The 26,507-nt window shown below is 41.4% G+C and overlaps 1 protein-coding gene across 3 annotated transcripts; it reads right to left on the reverse strand.

Moving 5' to 3' along the window:
• Positions 1 to 24: 24 nt before the first annotated feature.
• On the reverse strand, positions 25 to 21,092 carry C5H2orf49 (chromosome 5 C2orf49 homolog). Of its 3 annotated transcripts, none has more exons than XM_046663441.1 (5): positions 20,947 to 21,092; positions 18,612 to 18,778; positions 15,484 to 15,859; positions 13,763 to 13,837; positions 25 to 476 (listed from the first exon to the last, which is right to left on the reverse strand). In XM_046663441.1, the coding sequence occupies exons 1-4, from the start codon at positions 21,043 to 21,045 to the stop codon at positions 13,781 to 13,783; spliced, it is 699 nt and encodes a 232-aa protein (XP_046519397.1). In that variant the 5' UTR covers positions 21,046 to 21,092; the 3' UTR covers positions 25 to 476; positions 13,763 to 13,780. The 3 variants fall into 3 exon arrangements, with proteins under 3 accessions (XP_046519397.1, XP_046519398.1, XP_046519396.1); XM_046663442.1 differs by lacking the exon at positions 25 to 476 and having other exon boundaries at positions 10,748 to 13,837; positions 15,484 to 15,606; positions 15,733 to 15,859; XM_046663440.1 differs by lacking the exon at positions 25 to 476 and having other exon boundaries at positions 10,748 to 13,837.
• Between the last annotated feature and the right edge of the window lie 5,415 nt (positions 21,093 to 26,507).

Below are 26,507 nucleotides of genomic sequence, written 5' to 3' on the forward strand. Positions count from 1 at the left end.
TAATGATTACACATTAAGGTTCTAAGTATAAACAACACTTTACTGCGTGTTCGCTGATCACTGGGTGAAGTGCAAGTTCTGATGGGCTGCGTCAGTGTCACTGAAATTGCATCGTACCTTTTATTTAAAAGAAAGCCTTCATTCAGCACCCCAACCTCTTCCTTGCTACATTCTCTTTGTTCCCCTCTCCCAAACTCTGTTTCTCTTGGAATTTAATGCTCTGCCTTTGATGCAGTAACATAAGCTCCAGAATAGGAGCTAATGACAGTGAAGGCAGTGTTGGGGTCACTTTTCTTGACAGAGCTGTTTTCCCATTGTCATGGATCCATATCTTCCAATGACCTGCCTTCTCTTCCATAAAGTGAAGGATTACAAAAGGACACTAGCACCTCGAGGCCAGAGATGACATCTTGTTCATCTGTATATTCTTAACACCGAGCAATTTAGGGCATACTGGAAGCCTTCAGTAAGTGTTTCTGAAAAGATAAGAAAGACAGTAAAAGACAGACAGACAGACAGACAGAATCACTGCTATACAGATAGCACCCTGAGCCCCTCGTGTAGCAGTAGCCTGTAAAATCATCTTTGAAAGCACAGTATATAGTCGGAAAGCACTGAGCCAATTTATGAGACAGGGCATTGCATATTTCTCTTTTTAGAATGGTAACAAGTGACTTTTTTGTCCTTAGTTTTCTAAGACAATGCAATGTGATAAAATGATATGCCGTGCAACAGAAAAATCTGGTGGAAATCAAGTCCCATCTATGCTGAGCAGAGTGAAGTCAGTTTCTTAATCTGAGTGCTGGTCACTGTGAGAAGTGTTTGATAATGTCTGAGACAGGCCTTCTGGGTTTGTCGTTAGCTTGAGGCTTTGCTTAAAAGAGTAACTAACTCCACCTTGTTAGTTGTTCTGCCATCTTCCACTTCATATGTAACATAAAAGTAAAAGCATTCTTGCAAATATGCTTTTTTTTAAAATGGCAAAATTCCTCCTCCCCCCCAAAAAAGTAAAAGCTTTCTAAATTTCATTATGGAACATCCTGCCTGTTCCTCGCTAAAATCACAGACACACGAGTCATATCCAACCTTCAACTAATGGTAAGGGGGAGTGCCACTTCCAGTACGTAGCTCCTATTGGACTAATCTTCCCTCAAATAACAACCAGTCTGCACAAAATATTTTTTAAAAGTTTTCGAAACACTGGAGCATGACCCAAAGCTGGAAGACTTTGGAGGGGAGTGGATGCTTGAAGAGAACAGCAATGAGTAGGTTTCCCATTTTTATGGCTTTTGTCCCAGGGCAGCCCCAACAGGGTAGCTAAAACCCTATTAGAAAACCTGCAGTCTTACTGGCTTGAACAACCAGAGGCCAGAGTTTGGGATAAACAGCCTCTGGAAAGTAAGAGGGAAAATTCTAGAAAAGAGGGCCCCAAGTTCTTGGTATGAAAGCTCTGCAAATCCCTGGCTGACAACTGAACCACGCATGCGTAGACCAGACTCCAAGCAGGCCAGCCAAGGCTCCAAGAACTGACTAGGTGGGACTTTGGAATGGTGGTGTACAGAGCTCAGCTGACCCTCTTCCCAGTGAAACAACCATTTAAATGGGAAAACTATATATATAAACCGAATAACAAAGTCTCTGAAAATTTCCCTAAAAGCAAACAGCAAATAGAGAACCATTTGTTCAGGAAAATCTACATGTTAATAAGCAAACAGAGCCTGCGGCATTTGAGCCACAGCCCTATCCCAGCCCACTCCCACACCTCAGCTTCACGTGACAGCAGCTCTCCTCCAGGCTATTTGCCCTGGGTGAGTGCAGTCAGGAAGGGACGGGCTCCTACTGTATGTAGGGCCCTGCCCCAGATAGGACAGGCTGAGCATCCCGGGGTTCCAATGGCCCCTGTTATGGCCTGCTCATAAAGGTACAGGTTCCAATGGGAGGGGCAATCTGAGAAGATCAGGGGCTACCATCCTCCCCTCCCAGCACCTACTCTTAAGAAGGCGTGCTACTCTAGGGGAAGCAGGACACTTCCAGCTCCCAGGGGAGAGGCACGCTCTGTGCATTGGTAGCTCAGCAGCTCTGCCTGAGGGGACTGACTTTGGTACCAAGAATGGAGAAATCTGTGTCTAAAGGGATTGTCAAAAACAATAGAGATCTTGGTGGCAAGCAAGTAAGAGGGGACTGGTAGCTCCATGATACTAGCAACAAAAAGCAAAATGGCACATCAGCCAGAAGTTTAATAGAGAGACCCAGGGAAAGAGACAGCTAAGAGGAGCACTCCTGGGGTCCCACTTACCCCTGGGGGTCCATAAGACTGGGCATGGAATGGGTTGCACCGACTCAGGAGCAATCAGAGTGGGATGTGGGGAAGACTTGAAATCATTCTTCAAGCCATACACAGATCATCAGCAAAGAGCAGAAGTCTTATTAGCTGAAAGGGCTCAAGCAGAACCTCTGACCAAACACTGGCTGAACATACAGTATAACCACGTTCAAAGAACTAAAGAAAACCATGTTTAAAGAATTGAAGGAACATGTGTGATAAAAATTACTCATCACGTAGAGAATACCGCTAAAGACACGAACATTATAAAAAAGAATCAAGAGGAAGATGGACACGGATGTTAGCTCAGGGCCAGTCTTCCTCAGCAAAAAGGATTGGCAGCAGATGTTAGCTCAGGGCTAATCTTCCTCAAAAAAAAACAAAAGGAAGAATCAAGTGGAAATTCTGGAGTCGAAAACTATTAATAACCAAAATGAACAATTCACTAGAGGGGCTCAACAGTAGAGCTGAGTTGGGAGAAAAAAAAAATGAGTGAACTTGAAGATAGATCAATGCAGATTATGAAATTTGAAAAACAGAGAAAAAAGAATGAAGAAAAGTGAACAGAGCCTCAGAGAAATGTAAGACACCATTAAGTGCACAAACGTATGCGTGATGGGAGTGCCAGGAGAGGAGAGAGAAAAGGGACAGAAGAAGTATCTTAAGAATTAATGGGCTGAAAACTTCCCCAAATTTGATGAAAGACATTAATCTAAAAACACACATCCAATAAAGTCAACAAACTCAAAGTAGGAAAAATGCAAAGAGATCCATACCCAAACACATCACAGTCAAGTGCTGAAAGCCAAGGAAAGGGAGGAGTCTTGAAAGCAGTGCACTGCGATGTGAGGGGCGCACTCGCCTCAGGAGAGTCTGTCGTTTGAGGCCAACCACACACAAAACTCTACCCCGGCTCTACCCATCTCCTTGGTCAGCTGGGAATCACTCTATTGAACGATATTTCTGAGCGGCTTCAAAATAATACAGTTCTATGATAATCCTTTTTATTAAGCAAGTCTTGTTATTAAATTGTGAAAAAAAAACATAAATAAAAGTGCAGAAAACGAATGTTAGCATGTAAAACTAAACTGTGGAGGTGGAAGTCGGGATAGTGAATACCTCTCTGCATGGGAAGGGACATGAGGAAACCTCCTGAGATGCTGGAAATATTGTATATTATGGTCGGCAAACTATGGCCCATGAGCTAAATCCTGCCCACTGCCTGTTTTCTTTAAAAAGTTTTATTGGAACACAGCCACACCCTTTCATTTACACACTGTATGGCACACAGGCCTAAGATTCTTACTATCTGGCTCTTTATAGACAGTTTGCCAACTCGTGATCTATATTTTGATCTGGGTAGGGGTTACACATTTAAATATATATAAATTCACTGAGCTGTATAAGATTTTTTAAGCTTCACAGTATTTTATGATACCTCAATAAAAATAAATTAAAAATACATGTTATACTTTTTACAGTTTCCTGTACTGGACAGTTATTTTAAAGCTTGTCTTTTTCTTTAAACACAGCGAGCAAACTTGCTTGATCTTTACCTGATTTTTCTAACACGCGAACACTTTGGGCATCAGTCTCCACCGCCTGCTTTCCTGCTGCATCTCATGCTTGGTACTCATGCTTCTCATGCTTCCTTGCAGGCTTGGGTAATTTTGACTTGTGATAATCACTGCCTTTAAAACATGATCAGTGGGTGTTTCCTGAGGCTTAGAATGAGCGCATCTTCCTGCAGAGATGATTCCCGTTGTCTGTGGCATGCTGGGAGTCCCATGAGACTGGAACTACTTCCCAGTCACTGCCTCTCACCATCCCGGCGAAGTAAATTTTGACCACAAATCTGCACGAGGGCCTGCTTGCTTGCTTCCTGCCTCCACCGCCCTTGTCTCTTCTTCCTTTCCCTTTCCTGTTCTTCCTTCCTATTTTCCTTTTCTTTCTTCTCTTCCTGCCCTCTTCTCTTCCTTCCTTCCCTCAGCAGGGCAGGGTTACTTCTAACTCACCTTTACCCTGTGGGCCTCTCTTTGGGCTCGCAGCTGTTAGGGCTCCTATCTTGGGGGCTCTGGGCTTTGACTTCTCTCTCCTTTACATCAGTCACATGAACCACGGCTCAGTTTCCATTCCATTTAGCATCAAACTAAATGGCCTACTTCTCCAAGATCTTGTGTTTTCTTAGATTTTTGCCTGTCAGCTCTCCAATGCTTTTAAGGATGCTTTTCTTAAACGTTTTTTCCAGCAGAATTGTTCCTTAAAGAAGTCAGAGTGAACTTTTTTCTCTAATTTTGAGCGTAAGAAAACCTAACTATAAACATTGCATTAGTTAATTCCTCTTTGTGACATTCTACAATGTTGAGACTTACAGTGATTTTGTCTTCAGATGTTCCTTGACTTACGATGGGGTTATGTCCTGATAAACCCATCATAAGTTGAAAATATCATAAATCAAAAATGCATTTAATACACCTAACCTACTGAACATCGTAGCTTAGCCCAGCCTACCTTAAATGTGCTCAGAGCACTTACATTAGCCTAGAGTTGGGCAAAATCACCTACACAAAGCCTATTTTATAATAGACTGTTGCGTATCTCATGTAATTTATTGAATACTGGACTGAAAGTGACAAACAGAATGATTCTCTGGGTACAGAATGGTTGGAAGTGTATTGGTTGTTTATCCTCGTGATTGTGTGGCTGACTGGGAGCTGTGGCTTGCTGCTGCTGCCCAGCATCATGAGAGAGGATTGCACCACACATTGCTAGCCTGGGAAAAGATCAAAATTCCAAATTCAAAGTACAGTTTCTACTGAATGCAGATTGCTTTCACACCATCATAAAGTCAGGAAATCATAAGTTGAACCGTTGTGAGTCAGGGACCATCTGTATTTCAGTTTCTTAAGCTTTGATGTAAATGCATAACTATCTTGTAGAATAAATTATCTATTTAGGGGCTAGCCTGATGGCATAATAGTTAAGTTCACGCACTCTGCTTCAGCGGCCCAGGCTTTGCAGGTTTGGATCCTAGGTATGGACCTAGCACCACTTGTCAAGCTGCGCTGCAGTGGCGTCCTACATAAAATAGAGCAAGATGGGCACAGACGTTAGCTCAGCTACAATCTTCCTCAAGCAAAAAGAGGAAGACTGGCAACAGATGTTAACTCAGGGCCAATCTTCCTCACTAAAAAAAAATACACATATATATTTAAACTTTGCAGTAATATTTAATACTGAGGACATTGTAAAATTCTTAATAAACTAGTGTACCTTCAACCAAAACCATGAGAATCCAGTCACTGAAGTAACCGGAAGCAGTTTCCCTTAAGAGGCAGTCACCTTGCACAGCCCTTGAACACAGCAAGCAGCTCAGTAAATGTACCTGCTGGGATGCGATGACCCCTGAACTAGCTGACTACTACTGTCTCAATATTTTTCTTAGTGACAGCTTAATCTCTGGAAAAACTTTAAGGGAATGTCTGCAAAAGACCTCAGTGCTGTTGGTGGAGCAGACCTTAGACACTAGCAGAGAAATCCTTGTCATCGACATAGGAGAAGCCAGGGTATATTTAGAACACATCATTGACTTTCTACAAATGGACACAATCCAATCTGTAGGCAGAGGGCTGTCCTCAAGTCATAAATCAGCCTAATAAACCCTAATTCCCTTTGAAAAAAAAATTTAAAACATTAGCTATAGTAAAGCAGAATAAATGCAGTATTAATTTGGATATCAATTAATCGTATTACTTTAGAAACTTAAAATACATAAAGTATAAAATCAATTCTCAGTCATCTTTAGTGATGCTCCCTCAGACTTCAGGGCACCTCTCATTTTCTGCCTGGCTATTAAATGACAGACTAAGGGGTCTCAGGGATAAGTATAAGGTAGAAATACAGAGAAATAAGATCTAGAAGAGACTTAAGATCAGTGTGGAATCCACCTGCTTGACAGAGGAGAAAATAGAAGCCCAGAAAGAATAAAGCTCACTTTATTAGAGGCCAACACACTAGAAGTGAGGTCTCCTGAGTCCTAGCCCGTTGTCCTTCCTGAGGGAGATCTGACAGCAGTGCAAAACCAAGCGCTACGAAGTTTTATAGTACTTACATCTCTTCTCTCCATGAGCCAAGTGGACAGTCCTTATGAATAACTGCTATTCTAAAAGCTGGCACCCTCACACACTATTCCCAGGGTGGAGGGGTTTCATCTCTGGGTTAATAGAGAAGAGCGAGAGATCTAGGTTTTAGTCACTCTTCTGCCACCAAATCACTGCATGCCTTTAGAGAAGTCACGTTCTCTCTGGGCATCAGTTTCCTCTTCTCTAAAATCAGAGTGCTGGATTAGAGTGTGCTTACAGTCTGAATAACCTCTACTGGGAAAGAATGAGAAAAATCCATCATTTGACTGCTTGATAAGGTTAAGGGAGAACATTAAATCTAAAATAAAACAAACAGTATTTTCTTATAGGTAGAGATGATTATGGAGGAAACGCCACTTCTGAATACATGAGTTTTTCTGAAACACTGAAAAGGAAAGGTCTGGGCAATGCACAGGCCGATGTGTCCATGAACTAGGAAACTGACCTTTCTAAGGGTGCCAGAAGGAATATAGAGAGATTAACAAATAAGTCTCTATTACGAAAATAAGAGCAGGGTAATGTTATCCCCAGACACCTATTAGCAGTTAAATAATTAGAAGCATATGAATTTAAAAATCTCCCAGGTTCTGAGGGGATCTTCTAAAAGAAAAACCCATTCTCTGTTTTTGGTTGGTTTCCTCAGGCATCAAGGAATTAAAAACATAACTAGTAAACTATGTAGTGCACAGGATACTGTGACTTTAATTATTAAAAGTTCTTCAGATTCCTTCTCAAATGATTTGAATGTTTAGACTTAATCAAGTGGGATTGATAAAAGGATACAGCCCCTTGAGGGCAGGGACCGTGTCTTATTAGTCCAACTCCTTATTTAAGATGTGAAAGACAGTAAACACCTGTTGAATGAATGTTTGTCCAGGGAATTTGTTTGGTTTACTTGATTAAGAAAATAGAGAAAAACAGGGGCTGGCCCTGTGGCCAAGTGGTTAAGTTCGCACGCTCCGCTGCAGGCGGCCCAGTGTTTTGTTGGTCCGAATCCTGGGTGAGGACATGGCACTGCTCATCAAACCACGCTGAGGCAGCATCCCACATACCACAACTAGAAGGACCCACAACGAAGAATATACAACTATGTACCGGGGGACTTTGGGGAGAAAAAGGAAAAAAGAAAATCTTTAAAAAGAAAATAGAGAAAAACAGACATTCTCTTTTTCATTAAAATGATAAAACTCCATATTTTTTAAGTGATATGACTTAGTAAAACTGGAAATGAGTGGAGTCCATAAGAATAAAAGCATAAGGAACTGTACGTAATCACCGTGCTCTGATAAAGTTGTTTCCCACATCAGTACAGGTAACAATTCTGCCACTGCTACACCTGTATACTGAAATTGAACTATTGAGTAAATGGATGGTGGATGGTGGGAGACAGGTGTCTCACTATTGGGGTGGGAAGTACAGACAAGCAAGCAAGGGAAGTCTAGAATGATCCATATGGTAACGGATTAGAATTGGAAACATCAGTATGAACTCATGTTTAGCTTACTAAAGATAGTTACGTACAGAAATATTTATGTGTAAATACAGGGGTTAGTATAGAACATACATTATCTCCGTGCTCTGTCAGTTGCGAAGGCCTAAAAGCAATGACACCCCAGTAGCAATGAGCACATCTAGTGCCTAGATCTTGCTTTCTAACACCATTCTTCAATAAAAGGAACCAGGGCTCCTTGGAGAAATGGCTGAGTCGAGGACTGGGGCAGGAAATCCACAAGATGAACCTGGACCATCTTGTAGTGCCAGAAAGTAAGGAAGTGCTCAAAAGAAACCACAATGATGAGGTAAATCAAAGGGACACAGGAGCCAACTCAAAGTTTTCAATGGCCAAAGTTAGAACAATTGAGCAAAAAAAGCATTCGATTATAACTCAAAGTTTGAGAGTCCACACTGACACAAATTATTAAATAAATAAAATGGGGGAGCACAGACAAATCTACTGCACAGAATTCTAAATAATTTATGTAGCTACTTGGCCCGCAAGGTGCAGCGTAACTCCCTACTCCTTAAGTGACTTCTTTCCAAAGAGTACAGTATGAAAAGGAAGAATAATTAACTGTATGTTAACCTGACAAACAGTACCCCAGGTAACCAACATTCACCTCAAAAGTGTTGCCATGGTGATTGTTTGCACCCTTAATTTGTGAGGAAAGTGGCACTCTACCTGTGTGATCTTCCCCCCAAAACCCATGACCCCAGTCTACTCATGAGAAAAACATGGTGGACAATTCAAATTTGCGGACATTCTACCTAATACCTAACCACTATTCCTCAAAAATGTCAAGGTCATGAAAAGCTTAAGGCAAGTCTGCAAAACTGTTACAGCCGATTTGAGTCTAAGGAGGTAGGATAACTAAATGTAAGGTGGTATCCTGAATGGGATCCTGGGACAAAGGACATTAGGTAAAAACTAAGGAAATCTGAATAAAGTTATGGACTTTAGCTAACAATGTACCAGTACTGATTTATTTCAATAAATGTACCATACTAATGTATAGTACTGATAGGACAAACTGGGTGTGTGGTATATGGAAATTCTACTACCTTGGCATTTTTCTATCAATCTAAAACTTCCCTAAAAGGTTTATTTTTTAAAATTTTAAAAGACTACACAGCAGGGCAGAATAGACATAACAGAAGGCTTGTTTCTATATTTATAAAAAATATCTCTTACTGGTATTTTATAATCCCCTAAGGTTTAATTATCAGTCAAAGAAATATAAATATTTTAGTTCAAATAGGCTAAAAGTACCAAAAAACGTGGATAATTTTACTAGAGAAAAAAATGTTTAGGGCTGTTATGTATTTGTTCAGTCAGTCAATTTTCTGTCTTTTTGACTAAACTGAATGCTTTGTTCAGTCTGAACACAGCTAACAAACAGCTTCCAATTGCTCTTAGAATCAAACCCAAAGTCTACCAGGATCTACACAAGATCCTACACCCTCTGCTCCTGCCTACCTTCTCTGCTGTTTTCGCTGATCTGAGTCACATGAGTCTTTCTGTTCTAAACGCCTCATGGCTTTCGCTTTGCCCTTCTCTGGTATCTCAGTCTCCTAGTGTTGGATAGCAAACATCCCCAACACTAAGTGGCTTAACACAAGCCTCATTCTATTCACTCAGGATTCTGAGTCAGCTATTTGGGCTGGTGTCACCTGGGACACTCAGGCAGCTAGTCACCTGGTAGCTAGAGTGGGGATGGGTGACTAACAGTCACATGTCTGGTGGTTGGTGCTAGCTATTGGCTGGAACATGTTTCTCTAGCCGGCTGTTTCACATGGCTGCAAGATGGGTCCAGGAGTGGGAGTAGAAGCTTTCATTTGAAACAAAGCAAATTACAAGACCAGTCCATATTTGAGCTGTGGGAAACAGACTCCACCTTGGATGGGAGGAGTAACAAAGAATATGTAGCCATTTAAAATCTACCACAAGCAGGATGCTTTTCCTGAAAACTTTCCATAACTATCTCCCCCATAATATAACCTCCTCAAAGAGGCCTTTCCCAACCACTATATTTGAAGTAGTGTCTCACCCTACCTACCTCATCCTTCATTACTTCATGACTCAGTTTGCTTTTCTTTCTGTCTTTACGATTATCCATTATTGCACTGAGCAGGAAATTAATTCACATCTTTATTTTTTCTGCCACGATAGGGAAGACAACCAAGTTTAATAATAACTGACAGAGTAGAGCACTTCAGTTAGTAAAAAGCACTTTAGCAAAAACAATCTAAACGGAAGTAAGATTTTTTTTTTCTGTCTCTTCTGTCTAGACAAAAAGTGAAGGATCTACTTTTTAAGTTCAAGGTAGAAAGTTACCCCAGGCTTTTCCAAGTTTAGTCATTTAGAGCTTCAGTCTCCAACATTAAGATACCAGCTTAGAAATTAACTTGTAAAATCACCCCAAACACAGATAATCCCTCAACTGAATCTCTGGTTTGTCCCAGGTTGTTAAGAAAGCTTACAGGGCCTAAGGTTTGGGGGACTTCTGTTTCCCTCCCTCAAAGCATACTGGCAACCAACACGTCAGTCTCTATAGCGGCAGGATATCCCAAACCCCAGGCCACTTTAGCACCCACCACTAAACAGCAGGGGCCCCAAGATGTGGCTGGACTACTGGGAGCACACCTGATCCCAATCAACCCAAGTGCAGAAGGCTGTACTAGAAAGAATAACACTTTTAGATAGCGTTTGCTCAAATAAAAAGAAATCAAGTCATTACAGAGTATTTTTCCATTTTATTTTTTTATGAATGACAGACCTACTCAATAATTTTATTCAGTTTATTTAAATAAGGATAAGGCTACTTAAAAGACTTTTTACATAGAAAAATGTACATTACAAGGTTAAACTTTCTGTACTGAATTACAAAACCTGCACAAGCATTTAATAAAAGAGCACACTTAAAAACATTTTGACCATTTTGTAGCCTCTAAAAATTACTGAAGTTCCACAGTAGTAAATAGAGGAAGCTCTTACACACATATGATTTAATCTACTGGCAGTTTTACTTAATGTAAGTTTTAAAAAGGTCATTGCTATTGAATGAGTCTCTAGATCAGTTTTAGAATCATCAAAACTTAAGTCAACCAAAATATTATTTCAAATAATAATTAAAATTCTGGAGAATTTTAATACTAGCAAAAATATTATGGCCTCCAAGTAATAGTTGAACCAGCTTTCCAAAGTGCCTTGTAGCTGTCTGGCTAATAAAGCTGTTTTGGTAAACTGTGCTGCCTCTACCGCCAGTGGGAAGCAAGGGAGTGCCCTGGTGCTGCAGGGTCTCGAGACTTCCCAGAATTCATGCAGCAGCCTACGATCCCTCAAATGGAAGAGGATTAGGGTCAGCCTCTTCACCCCTCAGGGCCAAGCAGTTAGGACTTGCAAACCTAAGCCTGAAGCTTAGGATCTACAGAAAGGAGGAATAAGAGTGGAAGCAAAGAAAGTAAAAATATGGCAAAGGAAGATAAGAAAAAGGAAAACAGGGAACCAAAGAGAGAGAGAGAAAAGAACAAGTCCACCTGCCAATGGCAGAAAGTGGTAAAGTGCCTGTAACTACACCTCAGAAGCCACTCACTGACTCTAATGTCAATCATCTGCCTACCCCAATAATAAGAAAAGCTAGGCTTATCGGAATATAGAATCAAGAGCAACAATATTAACCCAGGTTAGTGAGTAAAGAGTATTCCAAAGTCGTTCGCCATTCAAATCCTGTCATTCTAACCTTTAAAGCACACCAAAACAACACTTCTGCTTCAGAGTTCAATCATTCAGCAGGCTTCATCATGTGAGGAAAGACATATCAGGACAAACTGTATGTATACACCTTGCGAAGGCACAGCACTCTAAGATGTTGCTATTATGTAATACACAGTACATGGTTTAGTGCTTCTCCACATTTCAAACTCAAAATAGCTCAATAATATGCTGCTATATGAGCACTGATTTTGAATGTTCATAATATAAACTTCAATTTGAAGCAACAATGTTACACAGTTCAGCTGTTATTACCAACCTACTCTGTAAGTTAAATATACAAATTAAAAATTAATTTTATTGAGTAACTAAAAATAAGTTTCCACTGACTTAAAACTGTCAAATGGCTAACTCTCTCTTAACTAAGAGAGAAATGCAGATAGAAGCAGAGGGGACAACTGAATATAAAATATAATTTGTCATTCTACCCTAAAATCTGCACTTTTAAAATCTCCTTAATATACAATTATGTATAGGATCACAGTTGTCCTTCAACAGAAATATTACATATATCAGCCCTGCAGATAACTATATATTTAACAATCTACCACAACATTAACAATTTAGCAACACTTAGTGTGTATCAATTGTGTCTTATGAGTACAGATTTACAGTCTGGATAAAGGCAGAATGGCTAAAAACTAGAGTTAAAATTTTAGTACAGTACTTACCTGCAAGGCTGAATTAATTTTTTGTAAGGCTATTCAATAGCTGAACTAAAATGCTTATTCAAACAAATCAAAAGAAGAATGAGACTCCTCTAAAAGTAGTGAAAAAGCAAACCCCAATTTGAAGATCAATCATACAAAGGAAAAAGTATAAACTATCCTTTGCGCTTGGTTAGAAATATATAGCAGAAAAGTGGACACTAGAACTAGAATATAAGGTGTACCCTATTTTCCCACTGACTTCCACTATACAAGTGGAATGAGAACACCACTTGAAGACAAACACAAACCCTTACTAGACACTTCTGTGTGCGTGTGACAGCTCTGTGGGAAGCTGTCCATACTGCACCAGCAGGTAACCCCGTCCAGCTGGTACACCTCTCCTGTGCTGTCACTCTGTGCTGACTTCTGACTTCAGCATCTCCTCTCTGCCCACTCCAGGTCACACTGAGTTTTCCCCCCTCACTGCCATACTTCCTGGACTCTCTTAAGTTCTAGAATTCTATTCCACTCTTCCTAGTCTCTAAACTTCCTGCCATGAGGTACCACTTCTAACATGATTACTTCACCAGTAGATTTTACAGTTAGCTTCATTTTGAAAAGAGTAAGCTCCTAGGAGGGTGTGATATCTGAGCTCAGAGGGAGATCACAGACTGCTCATGAAAAGGGTAGGAGGGCTGCAGCAGGACAAGAACGTTCTCACGGGTGGACCAGGGGCGAGACTGGCCAGTCAACTCAGAATAAATTAATTCTGTCAGGACTTCAAGGAAAGGAGCAACAGCAAGCACTGATTTCCCTTTTGATTTATGGGAAGAAGCAATGCAAGCACTTAAAAAACAGCAATTTTATCCACATATTCTAATAGTTTATTGGCAGCACTACAAATATGCTTTTCTTGGTGAACCTGGAGGATGAGTTTGGCAGTTTTTATTAAAATATTTTGAGGAACTGTTATCTTTTGCTTGGGAAAAGAAATAAAAATTGTGAACTACTAAAGTATTCGAGTTTTAAAAAAAATCTCAAATTCCCCCAAAGACTGAAATAGACTAATGAGGATAATTCCTAAAATTCATCAGATGCTTTGGACCAGACTTGCAGCTAATGATTTGACTAGAGTCAAGATAAATGACTTATACTAAGCCATTCGTTTAAAACAAATTCTTTCCTAATCAGGGCATGAAAGGCAAGAATTTTTTTAAAAAAGGAAGAGAGGAAAGGAGGAAAGGAAAGGAAAGACGAGACTATTTTTCTGAACCTAATTTTAAACCTCTTAAGAAAATTCTGTAACAATCAGGATCTCTGTAAATACTGTCAGTATATGTGAAAGTGTTTGAAAAACTACAGTTACAATTATATTTACATTTTTGGAAACTTTCCTTCACGGCCATGTAACATGTTGTATCTTCCTCTTCGCTTCTGGGGGCTTCAGGTTATTCTGAAAGACATGAAGACAAATCAGTTTATACTTGCAGAAATATCAGAGAATAACTGAAATGGACATCTAAACCACCGAGGTGTACTACTAATATATGAATGGTAGATCACTGCTGCCATCTGGTGGGAAAAGATTTTAGGAGATGAGGGGAAAAAGCCAGCTTCCACTTCTTCTAGCTGTGGTTCTCAAAGGTTTGCGTATCAGAATCACTCAGGGCACTAACAAGCATGCCAAGCCTGGGCCTGATCCCAGAACCAATTAAACCAGAATCCAAGGAGGTGGCGGGGATGAGCCTCTGACTCTTGTTTGGGTTTTTTGGAAGTTCCTCCAGGTGATCCTAAGGCACATTTGATACCAAACCTCTTAATCTCAAATTCGTGTGCCCAATGCACAGCAAGCCAAACACTGAGACATGGGTGCTTGGAGACAGAGAAAGGCCCCATTCGAGTTTGCCAAGACAAGAAGGTGGAAGCATGGGTTCCCTCAAATCCACCTTAACAAGAACAAAAAGCAGGAGGAGTTTATAAAGCTAAGGGGCTTGGCAGGAGGAGCTTCAGACAAACAAAGGGTCACTCCGATAAGCCCCTGGGCAATCTGCAATGGCTGCTGGGGGCCAGCCATCTGGTGATCACAATCTCCCCAAACGCATTCTCTTTCTTCTGCAAAAGAAACTGAAATATCCTCGAGACCTGAATCACCCCTCAAGTTAAACAAGAAAACAGCAAATTGACAAGATTCATCTATGTCTGTGTCGGGAACAAGGGCAAAAGGCGATCATGTTCTTACTATCTCCAGTAACCCTCAGGAACGTGGCTCCACAGTTAAGAACCACTGACTGCTCCAGATCTGCTTCCTCCTTGCCTAGCCCATCTCCTCCCTCAACCTCACAATCTAAGATCTTAAAGCAAGAAAAGATTAAACAAACAAACAAACAAACAAATCACACCTCACTGAAAGAGTAAAATTCCCTTGGGGAGAAAAATGCTTTTGAAGAAAGTGACAAAAAAATTCTTGAGGCTCACTTCTTAGTGCAATATTTGAGGCCTGGATTATTCTTCCCACTCTTAGCTGACACGCTCCTCTTCCCCGCAAAGAAACTGTAATTGTACACTAGAACACAATACGGCAGGTTCCCCCAAGCTTCCTCTACCTGTCCAAAGACAAGAATATCTGAGGGGTACAGGAGGCAAGTGGTAAATCCTAAGATTCTCGTGTGGTTTTAAGGTAAGTGCAAAACAGACAGACATAAGGTCAAGTTCTAAAAGGCTACTTAATGAATGTGTGACCCTGGACAAATTACTTAACATTCTGAGCCTCACTAACAAAGGAATATTCCTCTCTTTTAGTTCTAACATAGTTAAAGGATCTAAATGAGAAAAATCTAGGAAAAGTGCCTAAGAGATTCTCTCTTTTCACACATTTTAAGCAGAAATAAATTGAGTACATTTTAAAAAGCATGAGCTTATCATCATGGATTTTAAAATTCCAGGGTTCAAACACATGAGAAATGAGATGCAAAATTAAGACAGATCATTTAGGGGTTTAAGAGCAGCTTGTAGCACAGCCGACCAACCTCAGCTATGAGGCCAACTGCTCAGAAATTTCATTCACGTCTTTTATTAGCATGGAAACCACCCCTTACTCACCACGGCCTCGGCTTCTTCCTTAGGAGCAGCTCGCTTTAATTTTACTGGAGTAGTTCCAACAGGGGACAAAGGTGGCGACTTCACAGGGCCTGAAGAACTTTTCCTATGCGTTAAGTCATGGTTCTGTTTAGTGTCATTATTATTGTGTTCCATTTTATTGTTCATAGGCAAATTGGAAGACAAAATTAGGGGTGAAACACTTGAAGAGGAATTTGATAATTTTCGAAAGGCATTACTGGTAAAGCTTGCCTGAGGGGGAGGCTTGAGTCGCTCATTATCTCCATTCTCTGTCTTTTTCACTTTTATGCTTGTACTTGTTGAACTTCCATCAAATACAATGAGGGGTCTTTTCCTTAACCCGTCTACAGTGCTACTCCTGAAATCAATGAGATGAATTCATGAAAAAGACCATGTGTAATGGCAAACCAGTTCACTGAAACTCAAAATTAAAATAAAAGTGACCAAAAACGATTTACTGATAAGACTAATCTACTGTATGTAGGACTACTGGAAATGAAATTTTCTGTTCACCCTAAGTGAAATGATAATTTTCTAGTGCTTTAAAGTTAAAAATATTTATTGACAAGAAATGTAAAGTTACTTTTAATGTATACACAAGATAAAGTTACTTTTTAAACATCAACCAACCAACCAAACTTAGAACTTAAAACAGGACTATCCAATAACTAAAATTTTTTTTTAATTTTTAAAAATTACCATCTTTTTGATAGGGTTATCTTTGACCGTGTACCAATTATCATTTAGAAAGGATGATAAACTATAAAACTATACTAAGACTACCATAATGGCAGTCTGCAAACAATGAGGCAGAACATTCTATTTCCATTCATTAAAGGTCTCTAAAGTCAAGGCATTTGCTAAACTAACTGTAGCTGTAAGATTTGTATAATTTTAATTTTAAAATTTGGCAAGTCTTTCTATTTAGCTTCTGAGGACCTAATTTCCACTCATCATTGTAAAGATACACAAGAAAAGCATTCATTTATTCATTATACCTCAAGTGAAACAACAGATTAGTTCATGAAAAAAACCTTCTAATTAGGCGTGTTAAAAGAACTTGAGCAGCCAGTTATTAGGAAGAACACTTTTCAGCCTTGCTACCCAAAGTGTGGTCCAGGGACCAGCAGCATCAGTATCACCTTGGAAGCTTGTAGTACATGCAGAATCTGGGGCTTCAACCTGTACTGATTCACAACCTGCATTTTAACCGATTCTAGGTGACTGTCCAAATTCACCAATTCTTGGGTCACTTTGAACACCATTTGGTAGAAGAAGAAAAATAAGCTCACTGTACACCCACTAGCACTGCACAAGGGCAAGAGAGGGACTGAGAGCAGGGCTCATCAGCTTGTGGGCGTTCAACCTAAGGTTCAAGAGGCACGCTGAAATTTGAGAAGCACTGCACGTCACAACACTGCTCTGGAGCTCAGTTCCTCTATAGACAAAATAATAAGCGATTCAACAATTCCAGATGATCTCTTACATCCTTCCAGCTTCAATGCTCTAATTCAAGAGTCAAATTGTGATCTTTTAAAACACATCCAAAGACCCTTTCCAAAATGATATTGAGGGACTAGGAGGGACTGTCATAGCAAGTATAACAGTACTGAAAGGACAATGTGCTGGAACGTGCAGATCAAGCAGAAAACACTGCCTTACTAAGAGTCAAGAAAAGCAAACTAAGATATGTACAGCATAGGTTTATGAAAGTTACCACTAATACACAGCCTGCACCAATATGTAACTGTGAAGCTAAAATGACGCTCAATCTGAACCGAATGTGTTCCTGATCAAAGGTGAGACGGTACATGTATTTATTTTCCAAAAGACTATGAATACACATGTTGTATTCTTCAACTACTCTCATACTTGGGGAATAGTCTCCCTATTAATCATGAGTTTTTCTTCATAACTAGAGATAAAACCAGTAATCAACTCAGAGCTAGTGTTCTCTTCTCACTCCATCTTCTCCCACTCTCTCTAGTACACTGCCTCCAACAGTAACTTAGAAACAGAAGGCTCTAAAAAGAAATTCAGTAATTAATCAACAGCATCCACTTCTGATAAAATAAGACACAGGAAAAGAAATAACTGGCTCACTTAGGGACCTTAGGACACTCTGCTCTCATTAACTTACCAACTACACTGATAAATCAAACGTAACTTTCTTTAAAAAGGAAATTCATTTGCTTGTGGTTTTATGAAAAATTTTCTGAAATTTAAAAATTTTTAATACTGTACCTGAAGCTACATGACAATCTCTTCATTTCTATATTATTCAAAGACCTTAGAGTCTTACTTGACTCCACTTTTTTCTCACAATTCAGCAAATCTTGTTGGCTTACCTCCAAAATACACCCAGAAGCCGACCGCCTCTTCCCAAGTCCTCCACCTCAGTCACCACCATCTACTGCCTAGATTACGGCACACCCCAACTGGTTTCCCTGTTCCCCTCCCCACACCTTAAGTCACTGCTCAGTAAGGCAGCCACAGTGAGCCTGTTAAAATGCACATCACATGGTGTCATCGCTCTGCTCAAAATCCTCAATGGGTTCCCATCTCAGAGGAAAGCCAAAATCCTTACAATGACTTAACCCAGCTGTATATGATGTGGTAAACAATCTCCCCACTCACCTCCAATAAACCTCTCTCCTCTACTCTCCACTCCAAGCCTCAAGGGCCTCTTTGCTATTCTTGGTATATCATGGGCACACTCCTGACCCAGGCTCTGGTATTCTGCCTAGAACGCTAACCTGCTCTCTCTACTTTCCACAGGTCTCTACCCAAATGTCATTTCTCAGTGAGGCTCTTCCTGGCCAGTTTACCTAAAATTGTAATCCTTCTCCCTGTTTTACTTTTCTCCTTAGCATTTATCACTGTGTGACATACCGTGTATTTCACTTAACTTATTATGTTTCTCCCAATTAAAATATGAGCAGGGGATTTTGTCAGTCTTATTCACTGCTATAAGCTCAGGGCCTGTTGCTCAATAGTTATTGAGTAAATGTATTTTTTTTTTTTTACTTAAGTTTACCTGGAGAAAAAAAGAAAAGCACAACTGTTTAGTCACATGAGGTAAGATGAAAACCAGAACCACTGAAAAGTACCTTTTAGTCTCATTTTTTATCTCATGTTGTTCTCTTTTCTTTTCCATCATTTTCCCCCATCTATTCTTTGGCAAATCTCTCTGAGGCAATGGTATTGCATGCTGGACATAAAGATCAGTAAGATTGTCTTTGTTTATTCTCACGTCATTTTCAACAGGTATGTTCTTCTGTGGAAAAGGAAACAAAAATAATTTCAAAACAACATCCTTCATTTTAATAACTGACCACATACCTACCTAACGAGGGAAAATACTATTGCTTAAATAACAAATTATAAAACCGTTTACGCAATTATATACATGCTTAAGAGTCCTAAACGGTACTGCAGGAAACAGTACCATAAATAGGTTAAGCGCTGCAAAAGTTAGGTTCAGCCTCATCTTAAAGACAATGGTCGAGGGGCTGGCCACAGAGGGGCCGAGTGGTTAAGTTGAGCGCGGCAGCCCAGGGTTTCTCGGGTTGGGATCCTGGGTGCGGACACAGCACTGCTCATCAAGCCATGCTGAGGCGGCATCCCACATGCCACAACTAGAAGGACCCACAACTAAAAACATAAACTATGTACCGGGGGTCTTTGGGAAGAAAAAGGAAAAAAATAAAATAAAAAACCTTTTTAAAAAAAAAAAGAAAATGGTCGTTATGTCCTCAGTGTTAACAAGGAATGTTGCCTGCAACTGCTCAGACAATGTACCAGACATGAAGACCATTTCTAGTAGCATCATCTTAATCTATGAAGCAAACTGAAAATGGGGTACTGCCTGGGAAAGCAGACAAAAGAAAGCTAACAATGAGAACAATCAGTACATTCTGTCAAAAAGTTATCTAAAGTGTTACTATCAGGATCAGATTAATGGGCTGGAGATCTCACCTTGTACATTGTTTCCCACGTTTCTCTACTGTGCTTCTTAAATTGAAGTTAACTACCAAGATTTCAAAAGGCCCTACAGATGGAAACTGCAATCCCCTTACTGATAATAGTAGAAACAACCTGCCCTTTGTGTTTTTACCAGTTCTTTCAAGTAGCTTCCGGTCACCGTCTAATCATCTCTATCTAAAAATCGCCTCATTCTCCCTCATTTTCCAATTTGTTCTCAACGTCATGGACAACATACAGCATAAGGCACAGGAGTCGTTACGGATACAGTTTGGATTTAGGAAGGAAAATGAGAATGGAAATAAGATCATGGCTCTTCAACCGCAATTCAGAAAGGCTTGGAAACATTTGGGTTTAGTAGAACTGACAAGACAAATTCAATTTACGTCCTCTGATAAACATCCCAACTACTTTTTTCCTTCAAAATTTGAAAGCACAAATTTTACTTATTTTCTCTCTCACACTGGACCATCCTTTATTATCAATTTTCACCCTGTACTTACTCAGAGGTATGGAGAAACCCTGGGGATTCTCTTGGACAACACTCCCAGAGAATTCGCAGGCATGTTAGAGAAAACACAGCTTCAAGGCAGTGGTTCTCAAAATGTGCTTCCTGGACCAACAGCAAGAACTTGTGAAACACGCAGATTTTCAGGCCACATCCCAGACCTACTGAATCAGAAACTCGGGAGGGTCCCCAGCAGTGTTTTAACAAGCCCTGGGGTGACTCTGATTTACCTGAAAAGTCTGAGAACCACCAAGTAAAAATCACTAAAATAAGCTACTTAGCAGGGGGGCTTGAGGAAATTAGAGAAAGGCACAGTACTGAGGTGAAAACAACAAAATATGCTACATAAAAGCCCAAGGAAACTTTCAGTAATTCTCTTTAAACGAAACAACACTTTTTTCGCCTACCATCTGAGGCCACATCAGCTGAAAAAGAGGAAGCGCTACACGGAGAGCCAGGAGCCCTGAATTCTCTCCTGGCTGCACCATTTACCAACGGCGTGACCTTAAACAAGTCACTTCACCCCTCTGGGACTCAGTTTCCCCATCTGTAAACGAGGGGAGAGTGTGGAAAATGGGCCATTTCTCCGATGCGTCCTGGGCGTGCCAGGCCCTGCCGACTACCCCTCATTCTGTTCTTCTACCAGTCCCTCGCTTCCGCCGGCCCCTCCTTACACACAGGCCGCGGGGGTCGCCCAGGACTCCTCTTTCCGAGCCAACAAAGACCCCCAAAAGATGACTCCTACTCCCCAGGAATTCCTGATATTCCGAGGGCGTCTCTTTTCCGGACAGGGGCGTGGGGAGACCTGGTGGGCCTGTGTGGGCTCGAAGGGGCACAATCCGGGCGGGAGGAGCGACGGCGGCGGGTGTGTCCACCGCCACCGAGGATTACTTGGGACGCGCTTAGGTCCGGGCCCCTTTCCCGGCAGGCCCACCCGCCCCGGCGCGCCCGACCTGCTCCAGGGTGAGGAGAAGGAACTCTTGGGACAGCAGCTCCGGGTGCAGCAGCAGCTCCGAATCCGTACAGCTGCGACCGCCCACATCCCCCGCCATCGTCGTCGCCAGGAGACCCCTGGCCGGTTACCCACAAGCCTCCGCGGAGGAAGCGTCCCGGAAGTGACGTACCGGGCGGGGACTCAAGCGTGTCGTCATGCTGGGTGCGCCGCGCATCCAGCTCCGCCTTTCGCGGCGGTTAGGGTGCTGGGCTGGCTGTCGCTGGGGGTTGCCCCCCCCCCCCCCCCCCCCCCCACGAAAGGAAGGAGGCGGCCCCCGGAGAAACCATTGGCGTTCCAAGTCTCGCAGGCAGGAAGGGAAAGGCGAAGGTCGCGGAGCCGGCTACGATTGGTCGCGCTCCAGTGACATCCAGTGGCGGAGGCCAAAGGGAGCCCAGGGGCAGCCTCGCGGGCAAGAGGCGGGGAAGGCTAGACATTACCCTACGTATGGCCCTTGTCATATCTCAAATTATCTTGGTTTTCTAAATGTAAGCTGTGTATTGTTTGTTTCCTAATTCTCCTTCAATATGATGTAAGGCCAGGGACTTTATTCCCTGTGACCCCAGTGCCTCACACGTAGTAGGCACTCAAGTGTATGTTCCCTGAAATAATACTCAGAATTAACTGCTCACATATGAAAATAATAACAGAAAAAAATAATAATAACAGGCAGAAACGCTGGTGACAACAGCCAGGTGTTTGCTAGACACTTGTTGTGTGCCAGGTACTGCGTTTTATATGGATTATCTCATTCCTCAGAACAGCCCTATGAAGTATGTATTAATTACTAGGACGCTTATTTTTCAGGTGAGGAAACTGAGGCAGAGAGGGTGATTTACTCAAGATCGGAGAATGAGGAAGTAGTGATACTGACATTCAAGTACTTTTTCTCTGCACTGACAAATAAAAATGGCAAGTAATAGGATATATTGGAGTATATGAGGAAGCCATTTTGTGTAAACCTAATTAGGCCTGACCTTGTCTTTCCAAAAGGGCGTGACCGAGTTGAGCACGCATTGTATATCTGCTTTAGAGATTCCCTATGGCAAGAGCAAAGGCCTTGAGATAAAGGTGCAACTCCCCTCCCCCTCCCAACATTGGTATTTCTTTAAGGATTGAGCATCTTTCCTTAGGCTAGGAACTGATTGCTGCGCTCACCTGTGACCACCCAGCTCAAGACAATAGACTTGCCTCCTGCTACGCCCTCTGAGAGAGCAAACCCACTACCTGCTGTGTCCATCAAGGGCTGTGCTGACAGGGCAATCTCGTGACTATTGTGGGAGGGACACTTCAATCATATGTGAAACGTCCTGTATGGGGGTATATAACCACTCTGTATACCTCACTTCTTTGGTGCCCTCTCTTTCTTCGGAAAGAAAGGCCCCGGGCCATGGTCCTCAGATTTCAGCTCAGAATAAACTCACCCAAATTTTCATTTATAGATTGGTTATGGGTTATTTTCATTGACAGCACTTATCACTACAGTGAAATAACAATTTTAGTTTAAACAAATTGTAGGTGTCAATTATGATCTAATCCCTGGTAATTTAGTAAGAAATCTTTTCTACTTCTCTTTCATCTTTTGTGAAAGAGATATACAACCCAAAATATTTTGCACATTTAAAACTTAGACTGGCAGACGTGTTCTAAATGCTCATTATTTGCATCCTCTATGGTGTGTCATTTTATTGGAAATTATTGCAGTGTCTACAAAAATATGATCAATTCTGAGGATGCCAAAACGTCACCAAGACTAATTGTCCCGAGGAACTCAAGGGTGGGTTCAGAAGCATTTAACTGTTTAAGAGATGCGATCACCAACCACCCTGAACCAGACCAAGCCTCACCACAAGAGTGAGGCCTATGACCTTCACCTTATTTTTACGGCTAAGATCTCTCCAGGAGGAGCTTAGGTATTGCTGTAACCTGTAGTGTATGTGAAAGCATGTTTTCCAACTGAGCCTGCCAAACAGAATGTCCACTTCTCCCTTTTGCATATTCATTCCCCACCTGAAATAAAAGGGGCGTGCTTCCCTTTGTTTGGAACGCCATGACTTTGGAAATGATTCTGTGTGGCCTCCTATTTGCTGCAAACACACCCTACTTTGTCTGACAGCTACTTCTGATGGAGAGTCTGATTTAACTTGCCAGGAGGTGAACCCACTTTGGTTTCAGTAACAAAAAGATAAACCTTGAAAGAGTATTGGAAAATAAGTGAGATGCTAAATCAAAAAGACAGGATAAAGCTGAGAGGTTGTTTGGAATTTTTCTTAATCATTTATGTATATGATACTTTATCTAGAAATGGAATGCAGAGCTGGGCAGAAACTTAAAAGTTTTTCAGTCTGGGGGCCGGCCCAGTGGCGCAGCGGTTAAGTTCGCACGTTCCGCTTCTCAGCGGCCCGGGGTTCACTGGTTCGGATCCCGGGTGTGGACATGGCACTGCTTGGCAGCCATGCTGTGGTAGGTGTCCCACGTATAAACTAGAGGAAGATGGGCACGGATGTTAGCTCAGAGCCAGGCTTCCTCAGCAAAAAGAGGAGGACTGGCAGTAGTTAGCTGAGGGCTAATCTTCCTCCAAAAAAACAAAACAAACAAACAAACAAAAAAAAGTTTTTCAGTCTGGTTCTTTCATTTTAGTGCTAAGGAAGCTGATCTGAAAGAGAGTAAATGACTTGCCCAAAATGGAATAGAGCTTTAGAACTGCACTGAGGCCGGTATTTGGATGTCCTAATTTGAAGTTGTGTATTAATTTGATAGTTTTAACATCATGGTATTCAATATCCAAATCTGATTTGATTTTCATAACGATAATGAAATCAGTGTGACTGGTATTATTATCCCCATTTGCTTCACCAGAAGGCACATGGTTTTAGTGGCAAAAGCAGCTTCCTTAGAAGGAGCCTAGACTGGAAACAGACGTCAGTTGAAATTTTGTTCTGCTGCACTGAGACCTTGGGGAAGTTACTCAAGTCTCTCAGCTTCAGTCTTCTCATAAGAAAAATGCTGTGCTACTCCCCTCCATGAAGATTGTCCAAGCAGTAGAGATTACAGAAGACATTGAGCACAGAGTAGGTACTTAATGACTGGTAGCTGGTGCTTAGAAAGTTTTCGGTCATAGGGGGCAGTCTAGAGAGGTAGAGAAAGGGCAGGCTTTGGAGTGGCCCAGACTTGGATTCTAACCCTGGCTCCAGCACTCACTTAGGCCAAATACTTCATGTCTCCTCACTTTAGCTTCCACACCTGTGAAGTGGAAATTATAACATCACTTCATGATGTTATGAGCTTGGAGCTCTAGTATGTAAGGTGCCTCCTCTGTTGCATCTGTCTGGAGATTTGTTGTAGCCTATTGACTGTCATCAAAGGAGAGAAGTGGCAGAATCATGGTGCAGGTGGGCAAAGAATGGAGTTTAAGAGTCTGAAAATACAGTTACAGGTCCTTGCTGTGCTCTCGTTCCCTGTGGTTTTCCAGGCCGGTCACCTAACCTGAAGCTTCATTAGCAAAAATGCTTTGCGTCAGGTAGGATCTGTGCTTTTTTTCTCCTGTTACTTCTCACTTTAAAACTAAAAGTACTGCCCTGCTTAAAGCTAAATCTATTAACATAATTCTAGGTGACCTTGAAGCAAAAATCATGATAGAAGGAGTGTCCCCTGAGGCAGAAAAAAAATCAAGATTCAGAGAGGAGGAAGTAGAATGAGATTCTAACACCCCTCCCCTCTCCAAGGGAAAGACAGACTATTTGGTCATTTGGCCCGCGCCATCCTGGGCAGAGCCTCGGAGAGAGGAACCTCAGAGAATTTGCCCTCTGCTGACTGTGTTTTAATCAGAGTTTCTGATGAAGGAAGGGGGAGAAATTGCATTTCTAATAAGTTTTGAGATGACGTTTCAGATGTGTCTAGGCAGAAGGGCAGCCTCACAGAGACTTCTGCCACATCACAGGGCGAGGAAGCCACAGACATCCCGACCCTCAATCCAGGCAGTTGCCATGATTGGAGGGGACAGGCCTGTCAGCGTCGAAACCAAAAGACTGAAAACCCGACACCTGAATGGAGGACAAAAAACATCTTGGAATCCTTGTGGGGACCAGTGACTCAAGGATCTGATTTTTCCAGCTTCTCCTGTATCTTCGCACTTCAGAAATTCCCTACCCAAGACACAGCCCTGAGGAAGGGGGAGGGCCTCCGCTGATAAGATTATTGTCACTGCAGCTGAGTGGGGGCTTACACAGAAATAAATCTCAGTTACAGAAAAAAAATTCCATTTGTTACACATTTGAGTATAAACTCAAATAGACTGAAGTTTATTCCTGCTACTTTATTATCTGTATTATATAGTAACCATACATTTTTAAGTTCAGTATTATGAGAATTTTCCCTTCACTCAAAGATCATGAGGTTTTATTCACATTTTTGTTTGGGGCCTATAATTTACAAGAACAAACCTGAGGGAAACCAACAAACACTGCCTTCCCTGACATCATAACTTCACCGGGTTATGAGTTCCTCTGGGACAGGGTCTGTACATTTCCTTTGAATCTCCTACCTGGTCACTAGAAGGCACAGTGCTTCCGCTCGGTAGGTACTCAATAAATGTTTATGGGACAAATGAATCGTCAAATATATACTGAGAACTTTGGATGTTGATTCCTTTGTTGGTAGTGTAATATTTAAGATATTTATGTTACTGGTACTGGCACAAAAACAGATACAGATCAATGGAACATAATCGAGAACCCAGAAATAAACCCACATCTCTGGACAGCTAATTTTTGACAAGGTAGCCAAGAACATACAATGGAGAAAGCAAAGTCTCTTCAACAAATGGTGTTGGGAAAACTGGACAGCCACATGCAAAAGAATGAAATTAGACCATTATCTTACACCATACACAAAAATTAAGTCAAAATGGGTCAAAGACTTGAATGTAAGACCTGGAACCATTAAACTTCTAGAAGAAAACATAGGCAGTATGCTCTTCAACCTCAGTCTTAGCATATTTCCAAGTACCATGTCCGACTGGGCATAGGAAACAATAGAAAAAATAAACAAATGGGACTACATCCGACTTAAAAGCTTCTGCACAGCAAAGGAAACCATCAACAAAACAAAAAGACAACCTCACAATTGGGAGAAGATTATTTGCAAACCATATATGTGATAAGGGGTTAATATCCAAAATATATAAAGAACTCATATCTCATCAACAAAAAAGCTAACAACCCAATTAAAAAATAGGCAAAAGATCTGAATAGACATTTCTCCAAAGAAGATATCCAGGTGGCCAACAGGCACATGAAAGGATGTTCAACATCCTTAACTATCAGGGAAATGCAGTCAAACTACAACCAGATGCCACCTCACATCCCTCAGAATGGTTATAATCAACAAGACAGGAAACAATAAGTGTTGGCGAGGATGTGGAGAGAAGTGAACCCTCGTACACTGCTGGTGGGAGTGCAAACTGGTGCTGCCACTATGGAGAGTAGTATGGAGTATCCTCAGAAAATTAAGAATAGATCTACC

Source organism: Equus quagga, chromosome 5 (genome assembly GCF_021613505.1).
Source record: "Equus quagga isolate Etosha38 chromosome 5, UCLA_HA_Equagga_1.0, whole genome shotgun sequence".
Classification (NCBI taxonomy): domain Eukaryota; kingdom Metazoa; phylum Chordata; class Mammalia; order Perissodactyla; family Equidae; genus Equus; species Equus quagga.

Excerpts from the sequence above, each read along its gene's own strand:
- C5H2orf49 (XM_046663441.1), bottom strand. The coding sequence starts at position 21,045 with ATGGCGGGGGATGTGGGCGGTCGCAGCTGTACGGATTCGGAGCTGCTG. Across the intron at positions 18,779-20,946 it reads TTCTCCTCACCCTGGAGCAG|AAGAACATACCTGTTGAAAA; the intron begins GTCGGGCGCGCC and ends CCTTTTCCACAG. Across the intron at positions 15,860-18,611 it reads ATAAAAAATGAGACTAAAAG|GAGTAGCACTGTAGACGGGT; the intron begins GTACTTTTCAGT and ends CATTGATTTCAG.